This window comes from Saccostrea cucullata, unplaced genomic scaffold (genome assembly GCF_032062105.1).
Source record: "Saccostrea cucullata isolate Sc308-1 unplaced genomic scaffold, CSIRO_AGI_Scuc_v1 ctg234, whole genome shotgun sequence".
Lineage (NCBI taxonomy): Eukaryota > Metazoa > Mollusca > Bivalvia > Ostreida > Ostreidae > Saccostrea > Saccostrea cuccullata.
In genome coordinates this window covers 372,369-399,748 of record NW_026931351.1, presented here as the reverse complement: position 1 = coordinate 399,748, position 27,380 = coordinate 372,369, and the positions used below count along the sequence as shown (strand labels likewise).

Sequence of the window (27,380 nt, the reverse complement as noted above, 5' to 3'; positions counted from 1 at the left end):
GTAGCATTTTGAAAGAATTTCACAGAAATTTCTATTTTCAGTGGCATTATTTTAGAATTATGTTCTTAGTGTAGTCTACTTGTGTGCCAAGTTATACTGAGGAGGAGTAGCATTTTTAAATTTCACAGAAATTTCGTTTTTAGTAACCACGGCAACACCCTTCAAAAATGCTTATTGAATAGAAAATATGCAACATTTTGATTTCACAGAAATATTATTTTTACCATAAATTTTAAATTCATAACATATCTTGTGTGCCAAGTTATACTGAAATCAGACTGTTAATTTTAATTACAGAAATATATAACCATGGCAACACGTTCATCGATCAAAAACATACAAACTCTACCTTATATTGTTAAAAATCAATTGTTTACAGCCAAAAAGACAGAAAAAAAATTAAATATGTACTAAATATGTACTAATTTCAGATCAGACAATATACTCGAGTAATTAAAGCCCGGCTTTCAGTTCTTTCAATACTTTGATAAAAGTATAGCATTTGAAAAAAAAAAAAAAAACTACGATATTCCTTTAGTATATTTTCTTTACAAGTCAATTAAAGCTTGTATTAAAATATTTTTTTCTTCCGTAAGTATATCTCATGCATGATGGCTTCTAATATCACAGATTTGTAAGACAGCTCTCATTTGCAGGATGTAGAATATGCACCAATCAGCATTTGATGTAACTGTATAGCTTTAATTTGATTGGCTGAATATCTGCAAACACTGTTAGTTACAATGTTTCATTGGTTGATTGTGGCAATGCTGCCTTGGATTTTGGATAAACAACAAACAATCCCAGTTGGAGAAGTCCTAGAGCTATCCCTATCAGATTAGGCATCTACAATAAGGGTAAAATATATCATTGATGAAAATTAAAAGCAAGAGATTGCAAAGATACTAAGGGGTACCAAGTTGAAGGTAATGTTACAATTATCTTTTTAACGGTGCTTTCCCTTTATTTATTTCAAAATAAAGGGTTAAGATCCATTGTAACAGGCTAGGAGCTGAGGTTTATGAACAAAATCTCTGTGGACCTTACTGTAACGTTTCCGCCTGTTCCAGGGTTTGTTACAATGAAAATAAATTATTGTGGGTCTCCTGTTTCTGAATTTTACCCTTTAACTCTAAATGAAAAGTCAGGTTGCAAATTTATAAAATTTATTATGGTGCAAACAATGAATAACAAATAACAATAAGATAATTGGCAATTAGGCAATAATAAATTATGGGTTACCCGACAATAAAAAGGTATCGGTTACCGGGTTACCGGAAATAAACAATGAATCAATTGGGTATGGATCTGCCGGGATTGGCATCAATGAATCAATTGGGTAATTTACCTGCCGGGCTTGGCAGATTGGGTTACAAATCAATTGGGTATGGATCTGCCGGGCTTGGCAGATTGGGTTACAAATCAAATGGGTATGGATCTGCATTACCAAATATTGGTAATGGGTTAATTTACCCAATAAGGGGCATCAGATTTTACCCACTTCTGGGGAGTTGGGATTCTTAGAGCTGGTCAGATGTTGTGACTACCAACGTCCCACTTCCAAAGTGACTTCATTATATACCTTTTCATCACTACAATTATCACGTGCGAATAACCAGCGGTACCGCCAGTATTCGCGTATTTGTATGGAACACAAACAACTTTTGCATCAAGTGAAGGCCTTAGCATTACAAATGCGGGAAAAGGGATGCTATTGTTGTTTGGGATTCGTTTTAGAGTTGATTTTGGTCACTTTTGTGAAATGACAATGCCAGACGGCCATTTGTTATTACGAAAGGGCTGATCGATTGAGGAAATTTGGGTTTGTACATTACAATGAAAGGATTTCCATGAAATAAACATATACAATGAATTATAAAGCATACATTAATAACATACGATGATTGGTAATATTCCCATGATATCTACAAATTAATTTACGATTACTAGATTAAATATTTAGGACATAAATTGGGGTGATCCAACCTGTGGGTTATTTTGGGTCATGGGGAAAATCCGTAACAGAGCTCCCCCTCCATGAAAACATTCGTCCCGAATGTTGGGTCGTTTTATCAAATCTCAGTTTTGGGACTGTATTTCATGGGAATATTGTCATGAAAAGTAACATTTGCAATATGAATAAACATAATCAGGGGCCACAAAAATACATACATAGCAATAATAACAATGTGGTCAATAGTTATGAATCATAGTTATGAATAACAATAATATGAATAACAGTTCATCAATTATTAATACATCTACTTTTACCAAAATGTTTTTGTTCATCACAGTTCATCACTTCTTACCAATCCTGGATCCATTGAAATAGAAAAGTCACAACGGAGACACACAGATCTCGATCCACACAACAAATATTCACAATTATTATACGGTTCACAAAGTTATACGATATAGTCCTTTGAAATATCCAAAAGGTTCATGCACGTAATCAAAATGTCAATCAATGTCCGGAAGTACATCATACGGTTTGGAAGGCTTCCTCACGGCAAGGTATGAACTAGGGATCATCATGTCTCTGTTAAGTGATGGGTATGACACATATGATTTTCCAACACCATTTCGTAATTTTTCATTGTTGGGGTAGGATTTGATAACTTGTAGGGCATAAAATTCATGGCAATTTTCTTCAAATGGAACTCTTGCTTTGGTTCATTCATAATTTCTTTGGGGATTTTCTCAACATTCATACATTGCAAGTGGTCTGAAAATTGGGGGTTGAGCTCTTGGCTAAAAGCATTAATGGTATTGGTATTGGTTGGGTTTTCCAATACACGTAGTACTTTTTCATAACATTTGACCGTGGCACATAGGGTATTCTCATATGGTTTGCTACATTCATCTTTCATATTCATGTGACAAACTGCGACTTCTCTGTCTACAGTTACAGGGGTTTGGGGAATCTTTAATTTACATTTCTCATCAAAATTTTGTATTTGTTTACAGGGGTTATCCTTTTGGGATCTAATCACAATTTTTATCCTTGGCATATATCTTGCCACAGGACACAATTTTTACACAAGATTTACTAAAGCAGGGAATGTCTAGACCCTGTACCTTTAGTTTCATCTGTTTTACAAAAAGTTCACATGAATTCTGGGTCATAATAATCCCAATATGCATGGGTTTTGTATGTCATCTTTATGGGTAACATGAAAATTTTCAAGGGATATTTTGATTGGGCATTCTCCCTTAACTGGGATTTCACTACCACTTGCAGATGTAAGTTTGATAGATACTGGTGTAATTTGGGGCTTTTCCATAGTATCTAAATTTTCTAAGAATTGGGTGTTTACAATAGTCACACTAGCACCTGTATCAACAAGTATATTTGTTTCTTTATTTCCAATTTTTCCAACAACATAAATTCCATCATTTTCCCCATTTGTATCTCTCACTAAAATTCCTTTGGGGATAGGTTCAGTACAAGGGGTTTCTTTCTTGGATTTGAATTCCATTTTATTTTCAATATTGGGTTTGGGATTTAGTGAGAGAGGTTGATGAGCCATATTTAATGGCAAGTTATATATATGCCCTTGCATGAAAACATTTATACAAATTATTTTGACTTGGGTTTATGGGGTAATTGTTACATGTGTGTGGGTGAAGCAAAATTTTGTTTTGGTAGTCGGGTTTACTGAATTTCCATAGAGGGAATAATTTTAGTTTGGTATGAGTTCTCATATACATGATAATGTGCAATGATTTCTGCCAATTTTGGGTAGGCATTTGACAATTTCTTATAATTCTTGGGTAAGGGATTGGTCATCATAAACTTTGAATGGGTTCTGTTTTGTTAATGGCAAAATTTCTTTGGGCATCTGCCAAAATTGTTCCAACCGAATGGCCAAAATTTCACTTCATTAATGTCTTTGGGCCTTGCCTCTCTTAAAATATCAGGGTCAGGTAGGGCATCTATGATTGTTCAAAAATAACAAAGTGTTGGGTAGGCATGGCGGGTTAATTTTTTGGATTGGGCCAGTTCAGATATGGTTTCATTTTTCCCTATTTTGGGTTGGGCTCAAAATTATGACAGAGCGAATATAATTGTAATCTGTATATATTTTTTAATAAAGTGTTATTTGCAAGGCTGCTGGCTAAGAACCTAAAAAATATATAAAAATGGACCAGGAAATCATTTGCATACCATCAAAATCTTTTAACTTTACGGGTGCGTTGGATTTAACAGACACTGGGTAATGGGTTCTTTTTCTTGAGGAGTTGAAAACTCATTTTTGGATGGTCATTTATGGAAATGGACCGGGGGCAAACCCAAATGAGACACTGTAGGGACAATTGGACTCATTTACATTGTTGGTTTTGGATTGGGTTGTATAAATGTGATGATTGTTCCCCTGTCACTATATAATTTTCTAAGTTCAGCATTATCCCTTTGCAAGATTTCATTTTGTTTTTCAACATGCTGAAATTTCATTTTCATTTCTTGACTATCTTGTTCAAATTTGGATTTTTCATGTAACATTGAGAGAATACATCAAGTTGATTATCTCTTGCAGGTACATGTAGCAATGAATTTGATGCCGGCATGGAATGGTGACTTGGGATATCCGGGCGGTCACGAGAATTAACATGAACATTGGGTGAAATTGGGTGTGGTTTAAAAGTAATTTCAAAACTTTCATCCGCCTCCATTGTACAAAATTTGTACCCAAAAGAAATATTTGAAGTAATAAAAATTTACAAAAATATTAAGAAATGGTTTTGTTTTTTTCTTAGGGTAAACAAAAACAAGATATAAAATATCCCACTGAAAAAGAAATTAATTGTTACAATAAAAGTTATTGTGGGTCTCCTGTTTCTGAATTTTACCCTTTAACTCTAAAGAAAAGTCAGGTTGCAAATTTATAAAATTTATTATGGTGCAAACAATGAATAACAAATAACAATAAGATAATTGGCAATTAGGCAATAATAAATTATGACCCGAATAAAATTAAAATGAACTTATAAACAATAAATTGGGTATCTGCCGGGATTTCTCTGATCATTGCACTAGCTCATTTAGAACGGATTAAATTCATTTTGGGTTACAAATCAATTGGGTATAATCATTGGCAAAACAAAAGAAATGTATGGATCTGCCGGGCGGTTACCAAATATTGGTAATGGGTTAATTTACCCATTAAGTGCATCGTAAATAATTTGGGGAGTTATAGCTGGTCAGATGTTGATTTACCCGTAGACCTAAGAAAAAGTCCAAAGTGACTTCTTTATATACCTTTTCATCACTAGGGCCGATTTCACGTGCGAATAACCACGGTACCGAATTCGCGCGACGTTTGTATGGTAACACAAACAACTTTTGCATCAAGTGAAGGCTTTATCATTACAAATGCGGGAAAAGGGATGATCTGTTTTTGGAATTGTAACGATGCCAAGTTGGATTTGGGTACCTTGATTGAATAACAATGCCAGACGGCCATTTGCTATTACGAGTGGGCTGGTATATGGAGGAAATTCGGGTTTGTACATTACAATGAAAGGATTTCCATGAAATAAACATATACAATGAATTATAAAGCATACATTAATAACATACGATGATTGGTAATATTCCCATGATATCTACAAATTAATTTACGATTACTAGATTAAATATTTAGGACATAAATTGGGGTGATCCAACCTGTGGGTTATTTTGGGTCATGGGGAAAATCCGTAACATTACAATTAGATTATTACTATTAGATTTTGATTTCGGCGGGTATTTGGTTCTTTGGGGGGGGGGGGGGCACTTTTAACTGACCTTTATAAATTTATTAAACTTAATTTACCTGTACATACTGATCTTCAAGAAGAGAACCATAGATGAACCATTCAATGGAGACAATGAAGTAAGCTAGCACCAAGGGGAAAGACATGACATCTGTACTACGACTTCTGAACACATCAAACTACAAAACACAAATCATAAAAGACAAATGATAATTGACTACTGTGTATTATATAAGAATCAAACCTCAATAAGAAACTTTTTTAATATTCCTTTTTTATGTTAATAAAAAAAATCTCAAACTGTACTGAACTATGAACACATACTTGACCCAAAAGCCATGATTAAAATAATATACACATATAAATGAAAGCTTTCAAACTATTTCTAAATAATGCTGCATGGTCTTTATTTATGATTCAATAAAAGAATGGAGTTTTTTCTTATAAAAGCAGAATCTTTGTGTAACTATGATCTGTACGAGTATGATGAAGTAGTTTTAATAAACAGTAAATCAATATACATATTGCATGATCAAGAGGGAAATATGAAGATTTATAAAGCCAAGAAAAATAACGCGCGCGCTTCACTGATTATCATTTTTTTTTAAAATCTTTATAATTCCTGCATTTGTTAATCAAGCAAATGTAGATATTTTGGTAAGGGTGACCCATGACATCAATGAACACTGATCCCCCTACAAACAATGATGATTTGACAGTATACATAAAATCATCATTCTCCCCTTTATTAAATAATTCTCAATCACGACAATTTAGGAGCACATGGCTGGGGTAACAGGTCGGCAAGGGATGCTCACTCATCCATGGCACCTGATCCCACCTCTGATGTTTTGGAGGTCCGTATTTGCTCCTCACCTATTTTGTATTGTTTAAAGGCCTTTTGAGCTTGAATTATTTTTTCTATCTTCATATATCTTCAAACATACTTACAAGAGAAGCAAGAGGGGCTGCGTAGCTGACAACCGTCATGATAACGCACATCTTGCCCAGGTGGGCTACGGCCAGCTGTACGTCCTCTATATACATTCCAATGTACACATAAGGTAGGCATATTGCTAGGCAACTACATGCTATAAACCGGCCAATCAAAGTCTAAAAATAAATCCAGATATTAAAGTTATATATGGCCTTGCATGAAAACATTTGTACATAGAGTTGGGGTTCAATGTATGTGGGTAAGCAAAATTTTTGGTTCAAAGTTGGTTCAAGAGGACATAATTTTGTTGGTAACTCATAAATGCATAAATCAATGATTAAATATGTTGACAAAATAATTCTTTAGTTGGACATAAATTTGTTGATATTAAAGTTTGACCCACAAAATCCATAAAAATTGTTCTCTCATAAACAATGATGTTTTCAAAGTACTGTAGATCACTTAAATATCACGACAACTTACATTTTACATTTGTGGGATAGTCATTAACTCTTTGTAAGTGAGAAAAAATTTTCAGGACTTTTGATTATTTATATAATAGTGTTGTACTTTGCATGTTAGGTATTGATTATATAGAGAGAAACTGACAGGAAGCATAATAATGCTCTATATAACCTAAAGAAATACTATTATATGCGAGAATGAAATTTTCGTGAGCATTAAATTCTTTAATTCTCAAAAAAAAAAATCTTGTGAATAATAAGTGATTTACAGTACACACTTTTCACATAACAAATTTTTGTGTTAATTACATAACAATTACAAACAAACAAACAAACAAACAAACAGACAGAGCCTCACCTTTCTGATGGAGTACACATAGAAGAAGATGACATATAACAGGGACAGGAGAGCACCGATACTGTTAACAATTATCACAGACTGAATTGTGGTCATCAATCCATACTTCACCCACAGGCAGGCCCTGATAATATAAATAACAGTAACACAATAATTACAAATATTACAATATTATTATAATTACAAATTTGCAATTGTATTCTTCTTTGATGAAATATGTGTAATACACAAAAAGGTAACACATTCTTAGGCTTATAATGCAATAAATAACTATGTACTTATGCAATAAATTACCATCTACTTAGTATGCAATAAATTACCATGTACTTATGCATTAAATTACCATCTACTAAGTATGCAATGAATTACAATGTACTTATACAATAAATTACAATGTACTTATACAATAAATTACAATGTACTTATACAATAAATTACAATTTACTTACGCAATAAGATTGGCTGCAAAAGGAGCAGGTGATATGTCTCCAGTTGTTCCCTTCTTCCAGATTTTGAAACATATTTCACTGTTAAAAAAAATATAATGTATAATTTGTAAACAGTACACATGTATATTATTTAATTTGCTTTTTGTTAAACAAAAGAAGCAGAGCAGAGGAAAACATAAAAGATATAGAAAAGGTGTACAATTTTAAGACAGATACCTGAAACAGGTCATTAGAAGAACATCCCACAGTAAAAAATTATTTGTAAATTAACTTACAGGCCTAGAATATTGCGAACTATACAACTTCATTACAATATTGTAATCTAAAGAGGTAATTTACAGGTCCACAAACTATACAGCTTTATTACAATATTGTAATCTACAGAGGCAACTTAAAGGCCCACAAATTGTACAGCTTTATTACAATATTGTAATTAACAGATTTAATATACAGGCCCACAAACTATACAGCTTTATCACAATTATATTGTAATTTACAGATTTAATATACAGGCCCACAAACTATACAGCTTTATTACAATATTGTAATTTACAGAGTTAATGTACAGACCCACAAACTGTACAGCTTTATCACAATGTTGTAATTTACAGAGTTAACGTACAGATCGACCCACAAACTGTACAGCTTTATTACAATATTGTAATCTATTGAGTTAACGTAACTATACAGCTTCATTACAATATTGTAAACTATAGACTGAAGTAATTTCGACACACAAACTGTACAGCTTCATTACAGTATTGTAATCAACAGAGAAAACTTACAGGCCTACAAACTTTACAGCTTTATAACTATTGTAGACTATAGAAGTAACTTAGACACACAAACTGTACAGCCTTTTTACAATATTGTAATCTTCAGGGGTAACTTACAGGCTAATACAAACAGTGTACCTTCATTACAATATTGAATTCAACTTATAGGCCATCAAATTATACAGCTTTATTAAAACATTGTAATTTATACAGGTAACTTAGACACACAAATTGTACAGCTTTATTACAATATTGTAAACTATAGAGGTAACTTACAGGCCCACAAATTGCACAGCTATGGAGGAGAATGTACACATCCATCCTAGGACAGAAAGAACCTCCATCAAAGCTCACACGACAGAGCTTCAGTCATTAACTGCAATGAAATGTTTCGTAAAACTAATTCATAAAAAATTATATTTTGTTCAATACATATACAAGGGAACACCACAGCAAAGCAGAGGAACCTCTCACTAAGAGCATACCTATAAATCAAGGCAGCATATGACATTGATCCTTATGCAAATAACGTCACTTCTGTTTCACATGGGACATTCTAGCACACATTAAGTAACACACATACAGGCATGTTATGATTGGCAACAACTCTGTTGCAATGGGATAATACACCATTATTATTGGTAAACTAGCTTAACAAGGAAACTATAAATTTACTAGTATGCTAAACATGCTAAGGGTATGAGCTCGAAGTGACAAGCAATGCTCTGTGCTGCTCATTTTTAAGTTCCCTTTTAAAATGAAAAAAATGCAAACTTTTCATCACAAGCTCATCTTAAATATATAAATTTAACTCACTACAAATACTACACTTCAACAAATTCAAATGTATAGTATATATAATTTAAAGTAGCTTACCTCTTAATTACTCAGAAACATCTGCTCTGAAACAAAACATAAAATACTCTCATTATGCCTCATGAAGAAATAAATTTGTAAACAATAATGCCCCCAACACAAATGAAACATGCTTTAGTAAATTAATCTTTATCAAAACATATTTAAACAGTTTAATTCACAATAGCTTAAATTACAAGCTATCTATAAATATTTTGAGTTAGGTGTATCATTTACTTTGTCAAGCTACACATTTTATACAAGAAAGAAATATTGCTGCCTCTATAGAATTAAATTCATAAACAAACGTTGTAATTTACGTCTAAGACGCAAAACATGTAAATTGATCTTCTAACAGTCTAAATCTGATACAATTTAAACACATTCAATTAAATAAAAGAAATCTATGGTTGTTAAATGATTGATAGAATGATAATAGCTCTATACTTCCTGAAAAAGTACATACATTTGTAATTCAACAAAATTAAAGCCCACGTGAACACGTATACGTGCTACCTATGTAAATATTGTGACGCGTCATTTTCTACTTTCATTTTCGAAATCCAATAAAAGGGGGAAAACGAAATAATACATCATCTTGTCCCAAGAAATAAATTTATATTTCAGTATTTTGTTAATTTTCACAAATATTAAAAATAAATATTTACGTAATTGATGCAGAAAACTTATTAAACAGTTCGATTCTCTAATTTCGTTTTTGGACATTTTGAAATGTTTATCTTCTTGTGGAGCACGTGTCGATGGATGTCACGATCATAACCAACTCTTTAAGCGAAAAGTTTATAGCTACAGCTTGTTTTAATTGCCAGTAAATGATATACACAAGGCTCCTAGGAAGGTTGTATAGTCTTCTCCATTTACAATTATTCATGTTTGACTTTCATGCAATTTTCAACAAGTGCATTTATTTCCCCCCATATTTCACTCAGTTTTTAAGGATCAAGTACATTGTAAATACAAGATATACTTGATAAAAAATATGCTTTCAGGCTTAAATATGTTTGCATGATTTTTAAAAGAAAAGATTATTTTTGTAGATTTCATTTACTTCTTTTTCAAGAGCGTTAGAAAGATAAAAGAATGCCAAAGTCAAAGAAAAAGAAAAACCAAGACTTCCAGAAAGTTAAACTGAAAGTAGGCAGAAAATTACAGAAGGCTGACAATGTAACGAATGCAAGCTTCAAATCTAGATCTGTCCAAGTGGTACAGCATATCAAGACAGGGGATGGAAACCAGCCCACTACAAAACGCAACCTTAGTATAGGGGTGTGTAGTGCATACAAGTTTATGTATCAAATTCTGTATAAACTATCAAAGACTTCATAATTGTAAGGTTTTCTTTAAAAACTGTCTGACATTAAGAATTAAACACATATTTAAAGATTTTATACATTCTGTCCTTTGAAATGAAATATTCGTTCTTTCAATTGATACACTATGCATGTGGAAGAGCAGTATTTTGATATATTAGTATGGATCGACATCTGATAAACATCTTTTGACAATTTAAATTATTTATTTTTTAGGATTTACTGAACCAGTGTCAGCATTACAGTACCACAGTTAGACTTGATGCGGTCAATGGCTTACGAGAACTTCTGTCCTCTCATCCAGCACTCCTTGAGCATCGCCTCTCTCAGACGATTGACCGTATCTCCCAACTAATGGTGGACAAGGACCCAGTTGTGAGATCAGCACTGACCAAACTCTTCCGACAAATTGTTCCATCGGTCCCACTTCACAAAATGCGACCTTTTTTCCCAATTATCAGTGCGCATGTGTGCTGCTCTATGACCCACATTTGTGAAGACATTCAAAGAGACTCCTTGCAGATTCTCGATATTTTCCTAGAATTTTACCCATCTCTGATTGTGGACCAATCCAGTCAAATTATTCCCAATTTTATTGAGCAGATTTCTCACCAGAATGCCTCCAAGAAATTGAATGCTGGAGGTAGGTCTCTCAGTGTGAAACCAGATGGGAAGATTCAGGCTCATAAGTGGAGGATCCAGGTTCTCACGCGGCTTGGCAAGTTATTATCAACACTGATAGAGAGTACAGGTGCTTTGAATTCTGGGTCAGTAATTGACGAGAAAGAGAAAGTTGTAAAGGTCATGTGGAGGGAGGATGAAGAGGTATCTTATGCCCCCTGTCCCAGTCATTTTCAGAATGTCTGGACATCTCCAGGATGTAAAACAAGGTTTGTATAACTTTATTAAATGTCTTATGTTTAACAGTGTCATCATTTAGCTCATTAAACAACTAGATGCATACTTATATGTGGTAATACTTGTTTATATAGACTACAAATATTATGATCTTTTGACATTAATTTCTGTCATTGTATTGTTATTTGTGTTAATTAATACATAACTGGTAAAGGCAATTATTGTAGTTTATGGAGAGTTGTCAACAACTTGGAAATATTCTTATTTAGTCCATCATTTCTTCATTAATTTCAGTTCTATGAAGAATCTCCTCTCTACAGAGATGGAAGCGAGAGGTTTTAATCTGAGGGAACCTCAGGGGGTACTCAAACTTGTGGAGACAATAGTACCCATCTTACTGGAGTGTTGGGTGGAGGCCACAGCTATACAACACAAGGCCATAGAAGGTGACTTGTCTCTTAAAAATTGACCCCTGCTTAATGAGATGTGAATATATTTTCTGCATAAATTTTATTTCTTTATAAGGGTTTGAGTGACACTAGAGAGTTTGCTCTGATTTTTTTTTTTTTTCATTTTATATACATGTAGGTTCCCTATTGTCAGTGGATGCCTGCTCATTGCGACACAATGTGGTGAAAATCATAAAACTTCTCTGGCAATATGCTGGACAAGTTATACAGGTAATGGTGTAGTGGCATTAATACTGTGGTTTCATTAATACTCATTGAGCACCAATTTTTGAGGATTTCGTTGTCGAGGAGATCCCCGAAATTCAATGTTCATTGAATTATGAAATCTGTTATTCATTTGTATATAGGCAATGCTTTTGTCTACGAAATTACATATCCTTGAAAACCTTTGTTTTACAAAATCCACAAAAACTATTGCCAACGAAAATTGATGAAACCACAGTACTATACAGTAGACAAGTAATCAAGTTTCCGAGGTAATTGAAGTAGACTTCTAAAATAAAATAAAATCTTTGAAAGCTAAAATAGCTGGATGATCTTACTACATGACAGAAGCTTAATTTTGTTGGGCTTAAGTTTCAGCAACTAAATCATGAATTATGCAAATCCTTTTATAAGGTGGGTCAACAGAACCATGTTTAATAATTAATCATACATGTACACTGCCTAAGTTAATTACTTTATGATATTTGTAGGTGGACTGGCAAAGCAGTGTTGCCCATTTCCAGTCTGACTTTTATCAGCATTTTATGAAGTTCTTTCCTTACTCTGCCCACACCAGTGCCCCCAAAAGTAAAAAGACAACACAGGATACTGAACAGGTAACTGTTAAAATTTAAGGAGTTTATAAATTCAAAAGAAATTTTATTACTTAGTGTACACGAAAATTTTTGCTCCCATAAACAATATTATTTTTGCCTCCTTTACCTTACCCTCACTTTGGCAAATTTAAAATCAGGCAAATTCAAAGAATTCACAAAAGTATTCACAAAATTCACAAAAGTACTTTTTAACGAAAGTATGATTGGGCAGATTGAAAATTTAAAAAAAAAGTGTGAAAGGGCAAAATAGACAGGGCAAGAAAAAAAACCTTAGGGCCCCAATATAAAGTGTTAATTGTATACAGTTTACAGTTTTGGAGATTAATAATTATATATAGTTTTAATTTTAATTTCTTTTTACAAACAGCATACTGTGCACTCTCTAAACATCACAATCTGTGACATCATGTCCTACTTTCTGGCAACCAATCAAAACTCAGGACACAGAAGCCGCCTGCCTCACACAGTCACACAATACTTCCTTACATACTTAAGAGAGGAAGGTTATGATTCGTCAAATACCCCGCAGATCTTAGAAGTGATAGAGAGGTTACTTGAATGCTACCAGAATAATGGTATTTGTTTATCATATTTATATGTAAGATTTCCTATGATTTTCTGTTGGATATGATTTTAATCTATCCAGTTTTGTGTTTTTATCCCTTACTGTAGTCTAGAAGAGGACCAGAAAACACACATAGGAGTTGATAAAACATATCTATAAAGATAAACAAATGGGAGATTCTTTTTATCGTATGTTTAACAATGTTTTTACTTGTGAATCCATTTTATTTGACTTCATCACTTTTATGCAAGGACCATTAGCATTATAGCATCAGAACTGATGATAAAACCAGGGTTGTCCGTACGAATTGAAAAAGAAGGGGACATTTGGAAAGTAGAAGGGGAACTGGGCTCCTCTCCTAATTGGGAGTTTCGGAGGAATACCAAAATGATTACAACAGTATAGGTCGCAAAATTCCCCAGCCCCCGGGTCTGAGGAACAACCCTGTATGTGACAATGATATTTCCTCTGCATTAATGAATTAGTAAACATAATCAGAATGCAGTCAATAAGTTAATACTTTTAGGGAGGTATCTTTGATATCATTAATGCTTTAAAATGTGTAAATAAGGAAATTTTGATCTTTTAAGAGTTAATTCATAAAATAAAACGCATTTAATTATACTTTTGGAGTTAAAATATTATTCAGCGTTGGATACCCTCGGGTGATCTTTTTTTTTATTCATCACAATGTTGGATACCCATGGGTGATCTCGTCTATTACTCATCACCGTGGGTATGAGTAAAAGACGAGATCACCTGTGGGTACGATGAATATCAATAAGTTAATTCTTTTTTTTTCAAGAAAATGATCAGCAAAGTTAATAGATATAACTAATTTATTTTTTCTAGAGCACTTCCAACAGTTATTGTCAGTCCTGGTGACTCGTTTTACACAGGTCCACCCCCTCTCTAAGGAGAAAAAGTTACTGCTACGGTTCTTCTCCAGAATTGTTAGTCAAGAGGGAATGGTTTTAAGGTTTGTGTCTCACAACACTTGTCTTCCTAAACCAGTTACAGAAAAGTTTGTCTATCCTATTTTATTACATAAGTTAATATTTTTAAAAAACTCAATTATTATGTAGACAGTGGTGCCCTGAATGATCAGTGATTGGGAAGGGCTTGCGCCACGCGCCATAGTCGCATTGAAGTGAAAAATGGCGCATTAAATTAATCAATCATTGCGCCAAGGTGCGCATTCAATTTTTATCGATGTTTGGAAATATTTTGCGTATGACTTTCTTTCTTGTTTTACTTTCGTTTTTAAATGAAGTCAATTTAAAACAACAATTCTCATTGGTTGAACCTCGTCAAAAAGTACTTCCGGTTAAACGAAGCACTTACATTAGGCACAATACTTCATTCAATTGTACTGTAAGGCTGTTCCCTTTCCATAACTGTCGTAATTTTAACACAAAATACGGTTAGTTATATTCTAAGGAAGTTCCTTTAAATTTGCTGCATTGCATGTGTTAAAAGTCAGATTTGGTCAATTAAAAACGTGTTTTCTCTCGTATTTAATATTGTTTGTCACTTTGTTATTTTTTAAAATGGCCCTTCAGATTATATTGATGGCACATTTATTTTCGAAATGGCCCATCAAAAATGTTGACAGTTGCGCCATAGTCCCATTGACCATTTTGGCCTTCCCAATCACTGATGATTATTAGAAATTTTTAAAATAAAGTTCTTGGTGTAAATGATTAGTTGAAAAAAAACTATTTGTAGCAAACAGTATTTTTTTTTGCTATTGTCACGTATTGTGGTTGGAAAATAGTCAATTGCATCTATTGTGATCTAATATTCATGTATTTCCCTACTTTGTAGAGAGGACATCAGAGGGGTTTTCCTCAAGTCGTGTATTGAGAATTCCGTGATGTCAGAACAGATAATAGAGGTCCTGCGTGATCTGGTCATTAAAACCTCTGAGAGGGAGGGCGTGACTGATTTTGTCACATCTGTCTTAGGTATATACTGTAAAGTAACTTTTATTCGCATGCCAGAAATATTAGTGAGTTTCGCGACCTATTTTAAGCTACAAATATTAAGTGCTGTGAACCATTTATTTTGATTTGTTTTTGTAGAATATGTTTCTTTATTCGTGAAAATTAATTGTAGCGTATTGATTTCAAACCGACGAATTTCGAATAATAGTTGGTTTACAGTCGTAGATGTAATCAGGATACAGAAATATGTAGAATGGCATGCACTTGGGGAATATATTTTTAGTTGTTGAATAAAACTAAAATACCATTGGCAAGAAAAAATATCTTAATTTGAAAATTGATAAAAAGTAGTCTGATCAGTGTATATTTTCTATATTTTACATGTAATATATTCCATTCAAAGTATTCCTTTAGCTGCGTGATAATTAATAACACTGAATTGTACATGTAGATCATCAATGATCTAATGATCTAAGAGGATCATATTAGAGAATTTAGAGATGTACCAAAAATGAAAATCTATCATTAAAGACCTATATTTACTTTTGTCCACAGAAATGGATCTAGACAGTTTGATATCTATGGACAACAAGTGCATGCACAGCCTTATAGAACTAATTTATCGTGTGCCTCAACTCAGCAGGGAAAGTTACAGAAAACTGGGGGCCATGGTGCACGATGTACGCTTACCACTAGCTACCTGTCAGTATCTGCTACAAGTCATGCAGCACAGGTATGGTAACACTATCAAATACTGTAGATCACTAAATTTTCGCGACACCTTATTTTGGCGAGATAGGTGTTAATTCTTGATAAGGGAGACAGAATTTTCACAAAATGTGGTTATTGCTCATAATAAATAATAAATCATAGATTGCTCTATATAATCCTATGGAATACTATTGTAGCCAAGAATTAATTTTTCGCGAGCACACTGTCATGCGTAATTACGCGAAAATAAAGGTTTTTTTTAGCTCACCTGAGCCGAAGGCTCAAGTGAGCTTTTCTGATCATATTTTGTCCGTCGTCCATCCGTCTGTCCGTCTGTCTGTCTGTCCGTCTGTAAACTTTTCACATTTTCTACTTCTTCTCAAGAACCACTGGGCCAATTTTGACCAAACTTGGTACAAAGCATCCTTGGGTGAAGGGGAATTTAAATTGTTAAAATAGAGGGCCAAGTCCCCTCACAAGGGGAGATAATCAAGAAAAGACAAAAATAGGGTGGGGTCATTAAAAAATCTTCTAAAGAACCACTGGGTCAGAAAAGCTGAAACTTATGTGGAAGCAACCTGAGGTAGTGTAGATTCTAAATTGTTAAAATCATGACCCCCGGGGGAAGGGCGGGGCCACAATGGGGAATTAAATTTTTACATAGAAATATATAGGAAAAATCTTAGAAAATCTTCCTCTCAAGAACCACTGGGCCAGAAAAGCTGAAACTTATGTGGAAGCGTCCTGGTATAGTGTAGATTCTAAATTGTTAAAATCATGACCCCTGGGGGAAGGGCGGGGCCACAATGGGGAATAAAATTTTTACATAGAAATATATAGGAAAAATATTTGAAAATCTTCTTCTCAAGAACCACTGGGCCAGAAAAGCTGAAACTTATGTGGAAGCATTCTGGGGTAGTGTAAATTCTAAATTGTAAAAATCATGACCCCCGGGGGAAGGGCGGGGCACAATTGGGAATCAAAGTTTTACATAGAAATATATAGGAAAAATCTTAGAAAATCTTCTTCTCAAGAACCACTGGGCCAGAAAAGCTGAAACTTATGTGGAAGCATCCTGGTATAATGTAGATTCTAAATTGTTAAAATCATGACCCCCGGGGGAAGGGTGGGGCCACAATGGGGAATCAAAGTTTTACATAGAAATATATAGGAAAAATCTTAGAAAATCTTCTTCTCAAGAACCACTGGGCCAGAAAAGCTGAAACTTATGTGGAAGCATCCTGGGGGTAGTGTAGATTCTAAATTGTTAAAATCATGACCCCCGGGGGAAGGGCGGGGCCACAATTGGTAATCAAAGTTTTACATAGAAATTAGGGATGTCAACGAGTACCCGGTTAACCGGGTACTCGATTGAACGTCCGAGTATCGAATACTAAAATCGGTACTCGGTTACTCGGATGTATATTTTTGAATATTTCTAAGCCTATTTATTAATGCATTAAACAAACTGTTTTAAAACGTAAAATGCTCATTGCACTTGTACATACAGTAATTAGGGTTTACTACGATTCTAAATGACCGTTATTGCCTGTGGCAGTGTTTATACAGTAATTATCGTGACCAAGCACCTGGGGTACCTGACTTTTCTCACCTTCGGCTGCGTTCTACCCCTATGTTTTGTTTGCATGGCTTTAATTATTTGTTTTCACCGAGCATCGTTTAAGATCCATTATGTATAAATAAATTAGATAATTTTGTCAATTCTCCGAGAAGCCGTAAATTATCGAGAAAAGAGCGGATGATATTACAAGTGCGATTGTTGATATGGTTGTGTTTGATTACATGCCAATACAACTGGTTGAAGGCAAAGGCTTTTAAAAAATGATGTCCATCGTTGCACCAAACTACAAATACCGTCCCGTAATATTATAAAATCCAGGATCGAAAAAGTACACGAAAATCGTAAATCTGCTCTGTTAGGGTACATACTGTATGTAGCTCTGACGACTGATACCTGGTTGTCAAACGCGACAAAGAGTTATATTACAATTATGGAGCAAATTATTTTTTTTAAACAAAAACACTGTGAATAACTTATGATTTTATTTCTTGTGCTTATCTGATAAATAAATTGAATTTTAAAAAATGTATTAAATTTCGTCGGGCACGAATTTTAAGTGCTCATCATTATCACAATAGAAAGAGATTTACGGATAAGCCTCCTATCAGTGCATCTGGTTTTATTTCTACAAGAGTTTACAGTGTTTTACAATCTCCAATTTACTTGTTCATATTTATTTACACTATTACCGAGTACCCGGGTACTCGATCAGAAAAACGTCCGAGTAACCGAGTATTGAAAATTGACCGATTTGACATCCCTAATAGAAATATATAGTCTTATAAAATCTTTGAAAATCTTCTTTTCAAGAACCACTGGGCCAGAAAAGCTGAACATTATGTGCACATGGAAGGATTCCTGGGTAGTGTAGATTTCAAAATGTATAAATTATGATCAGTGTGGTAGGGTGGGGATGCATTATTTTTTACAAGGGGGAAATCTGGTAAAGAACAGAATGGTCAAAGCTTCTCAGGTGAGCGATGTGGCCCATGGGCCTCTTGTTTGTAATAAAAAGTGATTAACAGTACTGTTGCCACTGTGCCAAACTCACCATAAAATCACCTTGGAGTTTTTATACCCCCCCCCCCCATCTGAAGGAGAGGGGGGTATACTGTTTTACCCTTGTGTGTCTGTCCAGCTGTCCGTCCGTCTGTCTGTGTGTCCGTGTTTCCGTTTGTAACAAATTTTCGTCGCAGTTTTCTCAGCAACTACTCATCGTAGATGCTTGAAATTTTAACACAATCTTCTCTGAGGCATGCCATATGATGGGATACATTTTCGCTCAAATCCGATGTCAACTTCCTGTTTGTCTGCGCGTCTGTCCGTTTCATACATAACAAATTTTCCTCGCTGTTTTCTCAGCAACTACTCATCGTAGATGCTTGAAATTTTAACACAATCTTCTCTAAGGTATGCCATATTTTGGGATACATTTTTGTTCAAATCGGATATCAACTTCCTGTTTGTCTATGCATCTGTCCGTTTCATACATAACAAATCTCCGTCGCAGTTTTCTCATTAGCTATTCATAGCAGATGCTTGAAATTTTATTACACTCTTTGTTGAGGCATGCCATATGGTGGGATTAATTTTGATACCGTATGAATCTGATGTCAACTTCATATTTTTCTGTGCATCTGCCTGTAATTGAACTTGTTTATATTAACATGATAGTGCTTAATTACATCAGAGCGGGGGTATTACTAGTGAGCATTGGCTCACAGATTTCTTGTTTTAAAAGTTAAAATTTCTTCCAATAATGGGGTTACATCCTCTTCTGAGAATGAGTGAAAATTTAATAGCATTTCTAATTTTAATAACTTGAAGAAAAAAAAATAAATTAAAATTAAAATCTTGTCTGTCAGGTACAAGTATTACATTTTGCCGATAGAGGAACAAGGATTCTACATGCAGTTTCTTCTGAAGTCAGCATTTGGTAAGTAGTTATTTCCATATAATAAGCAGGGCACTTAGAAAGAATGAAGTGAAAGAGAATTCTGAAATCTTTATTCTAAATGTACATCTGTCTGTAATGATCAGAACATCATGTACATAAAAATAACATATTAATCTTGGCATTTTGCTTAGCCATAACCATTTTGCTTAACCATAAAACATGCTATACGTGATATGACAGCCCATCTCTGTGTTGATATGACTGCCCATCTTTGTGTTAGTATGACTGCCCATCTCCCTGTTGATATGACTGCCCATCTCTCTGTTGTTATGACTGCCCATCTACCTGTTGATATAACTGCCCATCTCCCTGTTGATATAACTGCCCATTTCTCTGTTGAGATGACTGCCCATCTCCCTGTTGATATAACTGCCCATCACTGTGTTGATATAACTGCCCATCTCTCTGTTGATATAACTGCCCATCTCCCTGTTGATATAACTGCCCGTTTCTCTGTTGAGATGACTGCCCATCTCCCTGTTGATATAACTGCCCATCTCTCTGTTGATATAACTACCCATCTCTGTTGATATGACTGCCCATCTCCCTGTTGATATGACTACCCATCTCCCTGTTGATGTGACTGCCCATCTCCCTGTTGATATAACTGCACATCAATCTGTTGATATGGCTGCCCATCTCTCTGTTGACATGACTGTCCATCTCTCTGTTGATATGACTGCCCATCTTTGTGTTAGTATGACAGCCCATCTCTCTGTTGTTATGACTGCCCATCTCTCTGTTGATATGACTGCCCATCTCTCTGTTGATATGACTGCCCGTCTCCCTGTTGATATGACTGCCCATCTCTCTGTTGATATGACTGCCCATCTCTCTGTTGATATGACTGCCCATCTCCCTGTTGATATAACTGCACATCAATCTGTTGATATGGCTGCCCATCTCTCTGTTGACATGACTGTCCATCTCTCTGTTGATATGACTGCCCATCTTTGTGTTAGTATGACTGCCCATCTCCCTGTTGATATGACTGCCCATCTCCCTGTTGATATGACTGCCCATCTCTCTGTTGATATGACTGCCCATCTCCCTGTTGATATGACTGCCCATCTCTCTGTTGACATGACTGCCCATCTCTCTGTTGATATGACTGCCCATCTCCCTGTTGTTATGACTGCCCATCTCCCTGTTGATATGACTGCCCATCTCTCTGTTGACATGACTGCCCATCTCCCTGTTGATATGACTGCCCATCTCTCTGTTGACATGACTGCCCATGTCTCTGTTGATACAACTGTCCATCTCTCTGTTGATATGACTGCCCGTTTCTCTGTTGATATGACTGCCCATCACTGTGTTGATATGACTGCCCATCTCTGTGTTGATATGACTGCCCATCTCCCTGTTGATATGACTGCCCATCTCTCTGTTGATATGACTGCCCATCTCCCTGTTGTTATGACTGCCCATCTCCCTGTTGATATGACTGCCCATCTCTCTGTTGTTATGACTGCCCATCTCCCTGTTGATATAACTGCCCGTTTCTCTGTTGATATGACTGCCCATCTCTCTGTTGATATGACTGCCCATCTCCCTGTTGATATGACTGCCCATCTCTCTGTTGATATGACTGCCCATCTCTCTGTTGATATGACTGCCCATCTCTCTGTTGATCTGACTGCCCATCTCTCTGTTGATATGACTGACCATCTCTCTGTTGATATGACTGCCCATCTCCCTGTTGATATGACTGCCCATCTCTCTGTTGATATAACTGCCCATCTCCCTGTTGATATAACTGCCCGTTTCTCTGTTGATATGACTGCCCATCTCTCTGTTGATATGACTGCCCATCTCTCTGTTGATATAACTTCCCATCTCTCTGTTGATATGACTGCCCATCTCCCTGTTGATATGACTGCCCATCTCTCTGTTGATATAAGTGTCCATCTCCCTGTTGATATAACTGCCCATCTCCCTGTTGATATGACTGCCCATCTCTCTGTTGATATGACTGCCCATCTCCCTGTTGATATGACTGCCCATCTCTCTGTTGATATGACTGCCCATCTCTGTGTTGATATGACTGCCCATCTCCCTGTTGATATGACAGCCCATCTCTCTGTTGATATGACTGCCCATCTCTCTGTTGTTATGACTGCCCATCTCCCTGTTGATATGACTGCCCATCTCTCTGTTGATATGACTGCCCATCTCCCTGTTGATGTGACTGCCCATCTCTGTGTTGATATGACTGCCCATCTCTCTGTTGATATGACTGCCCATCTCCCTGTTGATGTGACTGCCCATCTCTGTGTTGATATGACTGCCCATCTCTCTGTTGATATGACTGCCCATCTCTCTGTTGATATGACTGCCCATCTCTCTGTTGATATGACTGCCCATCTCTCTGTTGATATGACTGCCCATCTCTCTGTTGATATGACTGCCCATCTCCCTGTTGATATGACTGCCCATCTCTCTGTTGATATGACTGCCCATCTCTCTGTTGATATGACTGCCCATCTCTCTGTTGATGTGATCTCTCTGCTGCCCATCTCTCTGTTGATATAACTGTCAATCTCTCTGTTGATATGACTGCCCATCTCTCTGTTGATATGACTGCCCATCTGTCTGTTGATATTACTGCCCATCTCTGTTGATATGACTGCCCATCTCTCTGTTGATATGACTGCCCATCTCTCTGTTGATATGACTGCCTATCTCCCTGTTGATATGACTGCCCATCTCTCTGTTGATATAACTGCCCATCTCTCTGTTGATATAACTGCCCATCACTGTGTTGATATAACTGCCCATCTCTCTGTTGATATAACTGCCCATTTCCCTGTTGATATAACTGCCCCTTTCTCTGTTGATATGACTGCCCATCTCCCTGTTGATATGACTACCCATCTCCCTGTTGATGTGACTGCCCATCTCCATGTTGATATAACTGCACATCAATCTGTTGATATGGCTGCCCATCTCTCTGTTGACATGACTGTCCATCTCTCTGTTGATATGACTGCCCATCTTTGTGTTAGTATGACTGCCCATCTCCCTGTTGATATGACTGCCCATCTCCCTGTTGATATGACTGCCCATCTCTCTGTTGATATGACTGTCCATCTCTTTGTTGATATGACTGTCCATCTCTCTGTTGATATGACTGCCCATCTCCCTGTTGATATGACTGCCCATCTCTCTGTTGATATGACTGTCCATCTCTTTGTTGATATGACTGCCCATCTCTCTGTTGATATGACTGCCCATCTCTCTGTTGATATGACTGCCCATCTTTGTGTTAGTATGACATCCCATCTCTCTCTGTTGATATGACTGCCCATCTCCCTGTTGACATGACTGTCCATCTCTCTGTTGATATGACTGCCCGTCTCTCTGTTGATATGACTGCCCATCTCCCTGTTGATGTGACTGCCCATCTCTGTGTTGATATGACTGCCCATCTCTCTGTTGATATGACTGCCCATCTCCCTGTTGATGTGACTGCCCATCTCTGTGTTGATATGACTGCCCATCTCTGTGTTGATATGACTGCCCATCTCTCTGTTGATATGACTGCCCATCTCTCTGTTGATATGACTGCCCATCTCTCTGTTGATATGACTGCCCATCTCTCTGTTGTTATGACTGCCCATCTCTCTGTTGATATGACTGCCCATCTCTCTGTTGATATGACTGCCCATCTCTCTGTTGATATGACTGCCCATCTCTCTGTTGATTTGACTGCCCATCTCTCTGTTGATGTGACTGCCCGTCTCTCTGTTGATATGACTGCCCATCTCTCTGTTGATATGACTGCCCATCTCTCTGTTGATATGACTGCCCATCTCTCTGTTGATATGACTGCCCATCTCCCTGTTGATATGACAGCCCATCTCTCTGTTTAGATGACTGCCCATCTCTCTGTTGATGTGACTGCCCATCTCTCTGTTGATATGACTGCCCATCTCTCTGTTGATGTGACTACCCATCTCTCTGTTGAGATGACTGCCCATCTCCCTGTTGATATGACTGCCCATCTCCCTGTTGATATAACTGCCCATCTCTCTGTTGATATAACTACCCATCTCTGTTGATATGACTGCCCATCTCCCTGTTGATATGACTACCCATCTCCCTGTTGATGTGACTGCCCATCTCCATGTTGATATAACTGCACATCAATCTGTTGATATGGCTGCCCATCTCTCTGTTGACATGACTGTCCATCTCTCTGTTGATATGACTGCCCATCTTTGTGTTAGTATGACTGCCCATCTCCCTGTTGATATGACTGCCCATCTCCCTGTTGATATGACTGCCCATCTCTCTGTTGATATGACTGTCCATCTCTTTGTTGATATGACTGTCCATCTCTCTGTTGATATGACTGCCCATCTCCCTGTTGATATGACTGCCCATCTCTCTGTTGATATGACTGTCCATCTCTTTGTTGATATGACTGCCCATCTCTCTGTTGATATGACTGCCCATCTCTCTGTTGATATGACTGCCCATCTTTGTGTTAGTATGACATCCCATCTCTCTCTGTTGATATGACTGCCCATCTCCCTGTTGACATGACTGTCCATCTCTCTGTTGATATGACTGCCCATCTCTCTGTTGATATGACTGCCCATCTCTCTGTTGATATGACTGCCCATCTCTCTGTTGATATGACTGCCCGTCTCTCTGTTGATATGACTGCCCATCTCTCTGTTGATATGACTGCCCATCTCCCTGTTGATGTGACTGCCCATCTCTGTGTTGATATGACTGCCCATCTCTGTGTTGATGTGACTGCCCATCTCTGTGTTGATATGACTGTCCATCTCTCTGTTGATATGACTGCCCATCTTTGTGTTAGTATGACAGCCCATCTCTCTGTTGATGTGACTGCCCATCTCTCTGTTGATATGACTGCCCATCTCTCTGTTGATGTGACTGCCCATCTCTGTGTTGATATGACTGTCCATCTCTGTGTTGTTATGACTGCCCATCTCCCTGTTGATATGACTGTCCATCTCTCTGTTGTTATGACTGCCCATCTCCCTGTTGATATGACTGCCCATCTCTCTGTTGATATGACTGCCCATCTCTCTGTTGATATGACTGCCCATCTCTCTGTTGTTATGACTGCCCATCTCCCTGTTGATATGACTGCCCATCTCCCTGTTGATATGACTGTCCATCTCTCTGTTGATATGACTGCCCATCTCTCTGTTGATATGACTGCCCATCTCTCTGTTGATATGACTGCCCATCTCTCTGTTGATATGACTGTCCGTTTCCCTGTAGATAAAACTGTCTACTCAATCATTAGGTTTTCGATTTTTTTTTTTAGAAAAGAAGTGTTAAGTTAAAGAGAGTATTGGTCAGAATTATTTGAACTAAATGTGTTATTTATTTATAAGATCCTGTGAATTTCCCCTCAAATCAAACCGAGCTGGACAGAGATCATTTCAGGCGACTACTCTCTCTCATTGAGGTGTGTATTATTGAAATTACCATTAATTCCTTATTTTATGAGAGTACTTTATTTCAGAAAATAAATGGTAGTCATAATTACATGAAATGATTTATAGATGTCAATTCCTTTTTCAAAATGAACTTTTTGTTCAAAAAAGTCAGCCATTTACAATGCATTTAAGAATGTAAATTAATACATTGTATAAGACACGAAATTATTTAATGATACATGAAAGTTGAGTATGATGTTTTTGTCTTCTCCAGACTGTCTCAGATCAGCTGCTGATGTTTGAGAACTCTGAACAAGTTGTGGATGTCCTGTGTTGTTACTTGAGTAAAACAATGGTATTAAAATTATAATTTGTCTGGGTAGAAACACTCGTAAACTTGTATTTGTACATTTGCAAATATTCATCATTCTCTACACCTTTCGTATTTGAGAGCTGTATTTTCTTTGAATTCTGCAGATAACAAGTAATGCAGTGGAAGAGCCAATTTACCCAATTGTAACCTTTGCCACAATGGGATCAAAGTTGAAGATTTGGAATTACCCAATCAGCAGACAAGTTACAAATGAGTTCTTAGATTTGTTATGGAGCTACTCATTAGCTGTAACTCAGCTTGATAAAGGTTCCACAGTTAACAGTCTTATTTTTGATGAAGTAGTGGAGAGATGTGGACATTTTATATCAGGAGGAGAACCAGTTTTTTGTCAGTTTTTAAAGAAGATGCTCATAGCACTGAAAGGTAATAAATGTATGTATGCACAAACATTAAATGTCCTATAAAAGCATTGCACTTTTCTTTGAAATGTCCCCCACTTTCTGTAAACAGGTATAGCTGCAGAACTGTAGCTCTCTGCTTGAGAAAAGTCAAAAAGAAAGCTGGGAGCTACTGGACTAAGGGTGTAATTTAAAATACCTTTGATTTACTCTGCAGCTTTTTTGTCACTTGCTTCGAGAATTGTTTCTTGTATTTTATGCTTTTCACCTGAATGGTATGCAATAATTAACCTTATGATTTACTCCTATTTCTGATACTATATTTATTTTTCAATGGTCCCAAAGATGCAAAGGAAACAATAAGTGTTTTATCAGTCATTCCCCTATGCAGCAGAGAAAATCCTAAAAGCAGCAGTGAAATGTTTTCTAATGATGCTATTTTCGCATTTAAAGTTTGGCTCTCAGTACTTTGATTAATCATGCTATTTTTAGCATTTGGATTCCATTTTGTTTCTATATTTAGACTGCAGCAGTGTTGAGGAAGTGAACGCAGTTCAGCATGCAGCCATTTTAATTCTTCAACAGGATCAGCCATGGCCTACTTTGTCAGAAAATCTAGAATGTCAGGCAATATTTGATACTTTAGAGGTAAAATTCTAAAGATTTAGGAGAAATCATAAAATTGGGAAGGAAGAAATGTACTTGACTGTCTCTTTTATGTGTATGGTTTTTAATTGTCATCTTTTACATTAATCATGTTTATATGATTTATGATTTTAAATTTTCAGAAGATTGAAGGTCTTGCCTTACAGCACAGATGGAAGAAACTAAAGAATATGTTAACAAAATTTAATAAAAATTGAAAATTTACTGCCATTTGATCATTTTATTCTTATTATTTCAAAACCTGTATACATAACATAGTTCCTCTTTTAGACAGTTTAGACAAATTTTTATGCCCCTGTTATTGCAGATCTGGGCGTATGTAGTTTTTGCCCTGCCTGTCTGACTGTTAATCTGTTTGCGAATACTTTAACCTTGCCCATAACTTTTTACTGGGTTGAGCTACTGTATGGCTTTCATATTTGATGTGTATATTCCTTGTGACGACCTTTTTTGGAATCCACAAACCCACTTTGTAAAAAAACAAAACAAAAACTCAATCGTCATAATTTTGAACAGTTAGTACTGGGACTTTCATATTTCAAAGGCATATTCCTTGTGCTATTTCAAAGAGCTTTCCTCTTGATGACCTTTACATGTACCTCTTGTTTGACTTGTTTTAATTAAATTTTCTGTGCATTTTAAGCTCAAATGAGCGGAAAGCTCAAGTGATATTTTCTGTTCACCTATCATCTCATGCCCGTTTGTAAACTTTTTACATT

At 36.2% G+C, this 27,380-nt stretch overlaps 2 protein-coding genes across 3 annotated transcripts; one reads left to right on the top strand and one right to left on the bottom strand.

The window, feature by feature from the left end:
* Window positions 1-454: 454 nt before the first annotated feature.
* Window positions 455-10,155, bottom strand: LOC134232318 (sugar transporter SWEET1-like). Of its 2 annotated transcripts, none has more exons than XM_062714272.1 (8): window positions 10,063-10,155; window positions 9,618-9,643; window positions 9,018-9,117; window positions 7,966-8,043; window positions 7,517-7,640; window positions 6,709-6,870; window positions 5,817-5,936; window positions 455-846 (listed from the first exon to the last, which is right to left on the bottom strand). In XM_062714272.1, exons 3-8 carry the CDS (start codon window positions 9,083-9,085, stop codon window positions 739-741), a joined length of 660 nt encoding a protein of 219 aa, XP_062570256.1. In that variant the 5' UTR covers window positions 9,086-9,117; window positions 9,618-9,643; window positions 10,063-10,155; the 3' UTR covers window positions 455-738. The 2 variants fall into 2 exon arrangements, with proteins under 2 accessions (XP_062570256.1, XP_062570257.1); XM_062714273.1 differs by having other exon boundaries at window positions 9,618-9,638; window positions 10,063-10,145.
* A 245-nt stretch (window positions 10,156-10,400) lies between these two features.
* LOC134232310 (testis-expressed protein 10 homolog) lies at window positions 10,401-26,871 on the top strand. Its single transcript, XM_062714262.1, has 16 exons — window positions 10,401-10,455; window positions 10,678-10,883; window positions 11,144-11,817; window positions 12,080-12,231; window positions 12,374-12,465; window positions 12,951-13,076; window positions 13,444-13,651; window positions 14,494-14,620; window positions 15,469-15,608; window positions 16,143-16,320; window positions 19,746-19,816; window positions 25,219-25,292; window positions 25,538-25,618; window positions 25,741-26,020; window positions 26,519-26,643; window positions 26,784-26,871. Exons 2-16 carry the CDS (start codon window positions 10,698-10,700, stop codon window positions 26,856-26,858), a joined length of 2,589 nt encoding a protein of 862 aa, XP_062570246.1. The 5' UTR covers window positions 10,401-10,455; window positions 10,678-10,697; the 3' UTR covers window positions 26,859-26,871.
* The last annotated feature ends 509 nt before the right edge of the window (window positions 26,872-27,380 follow it).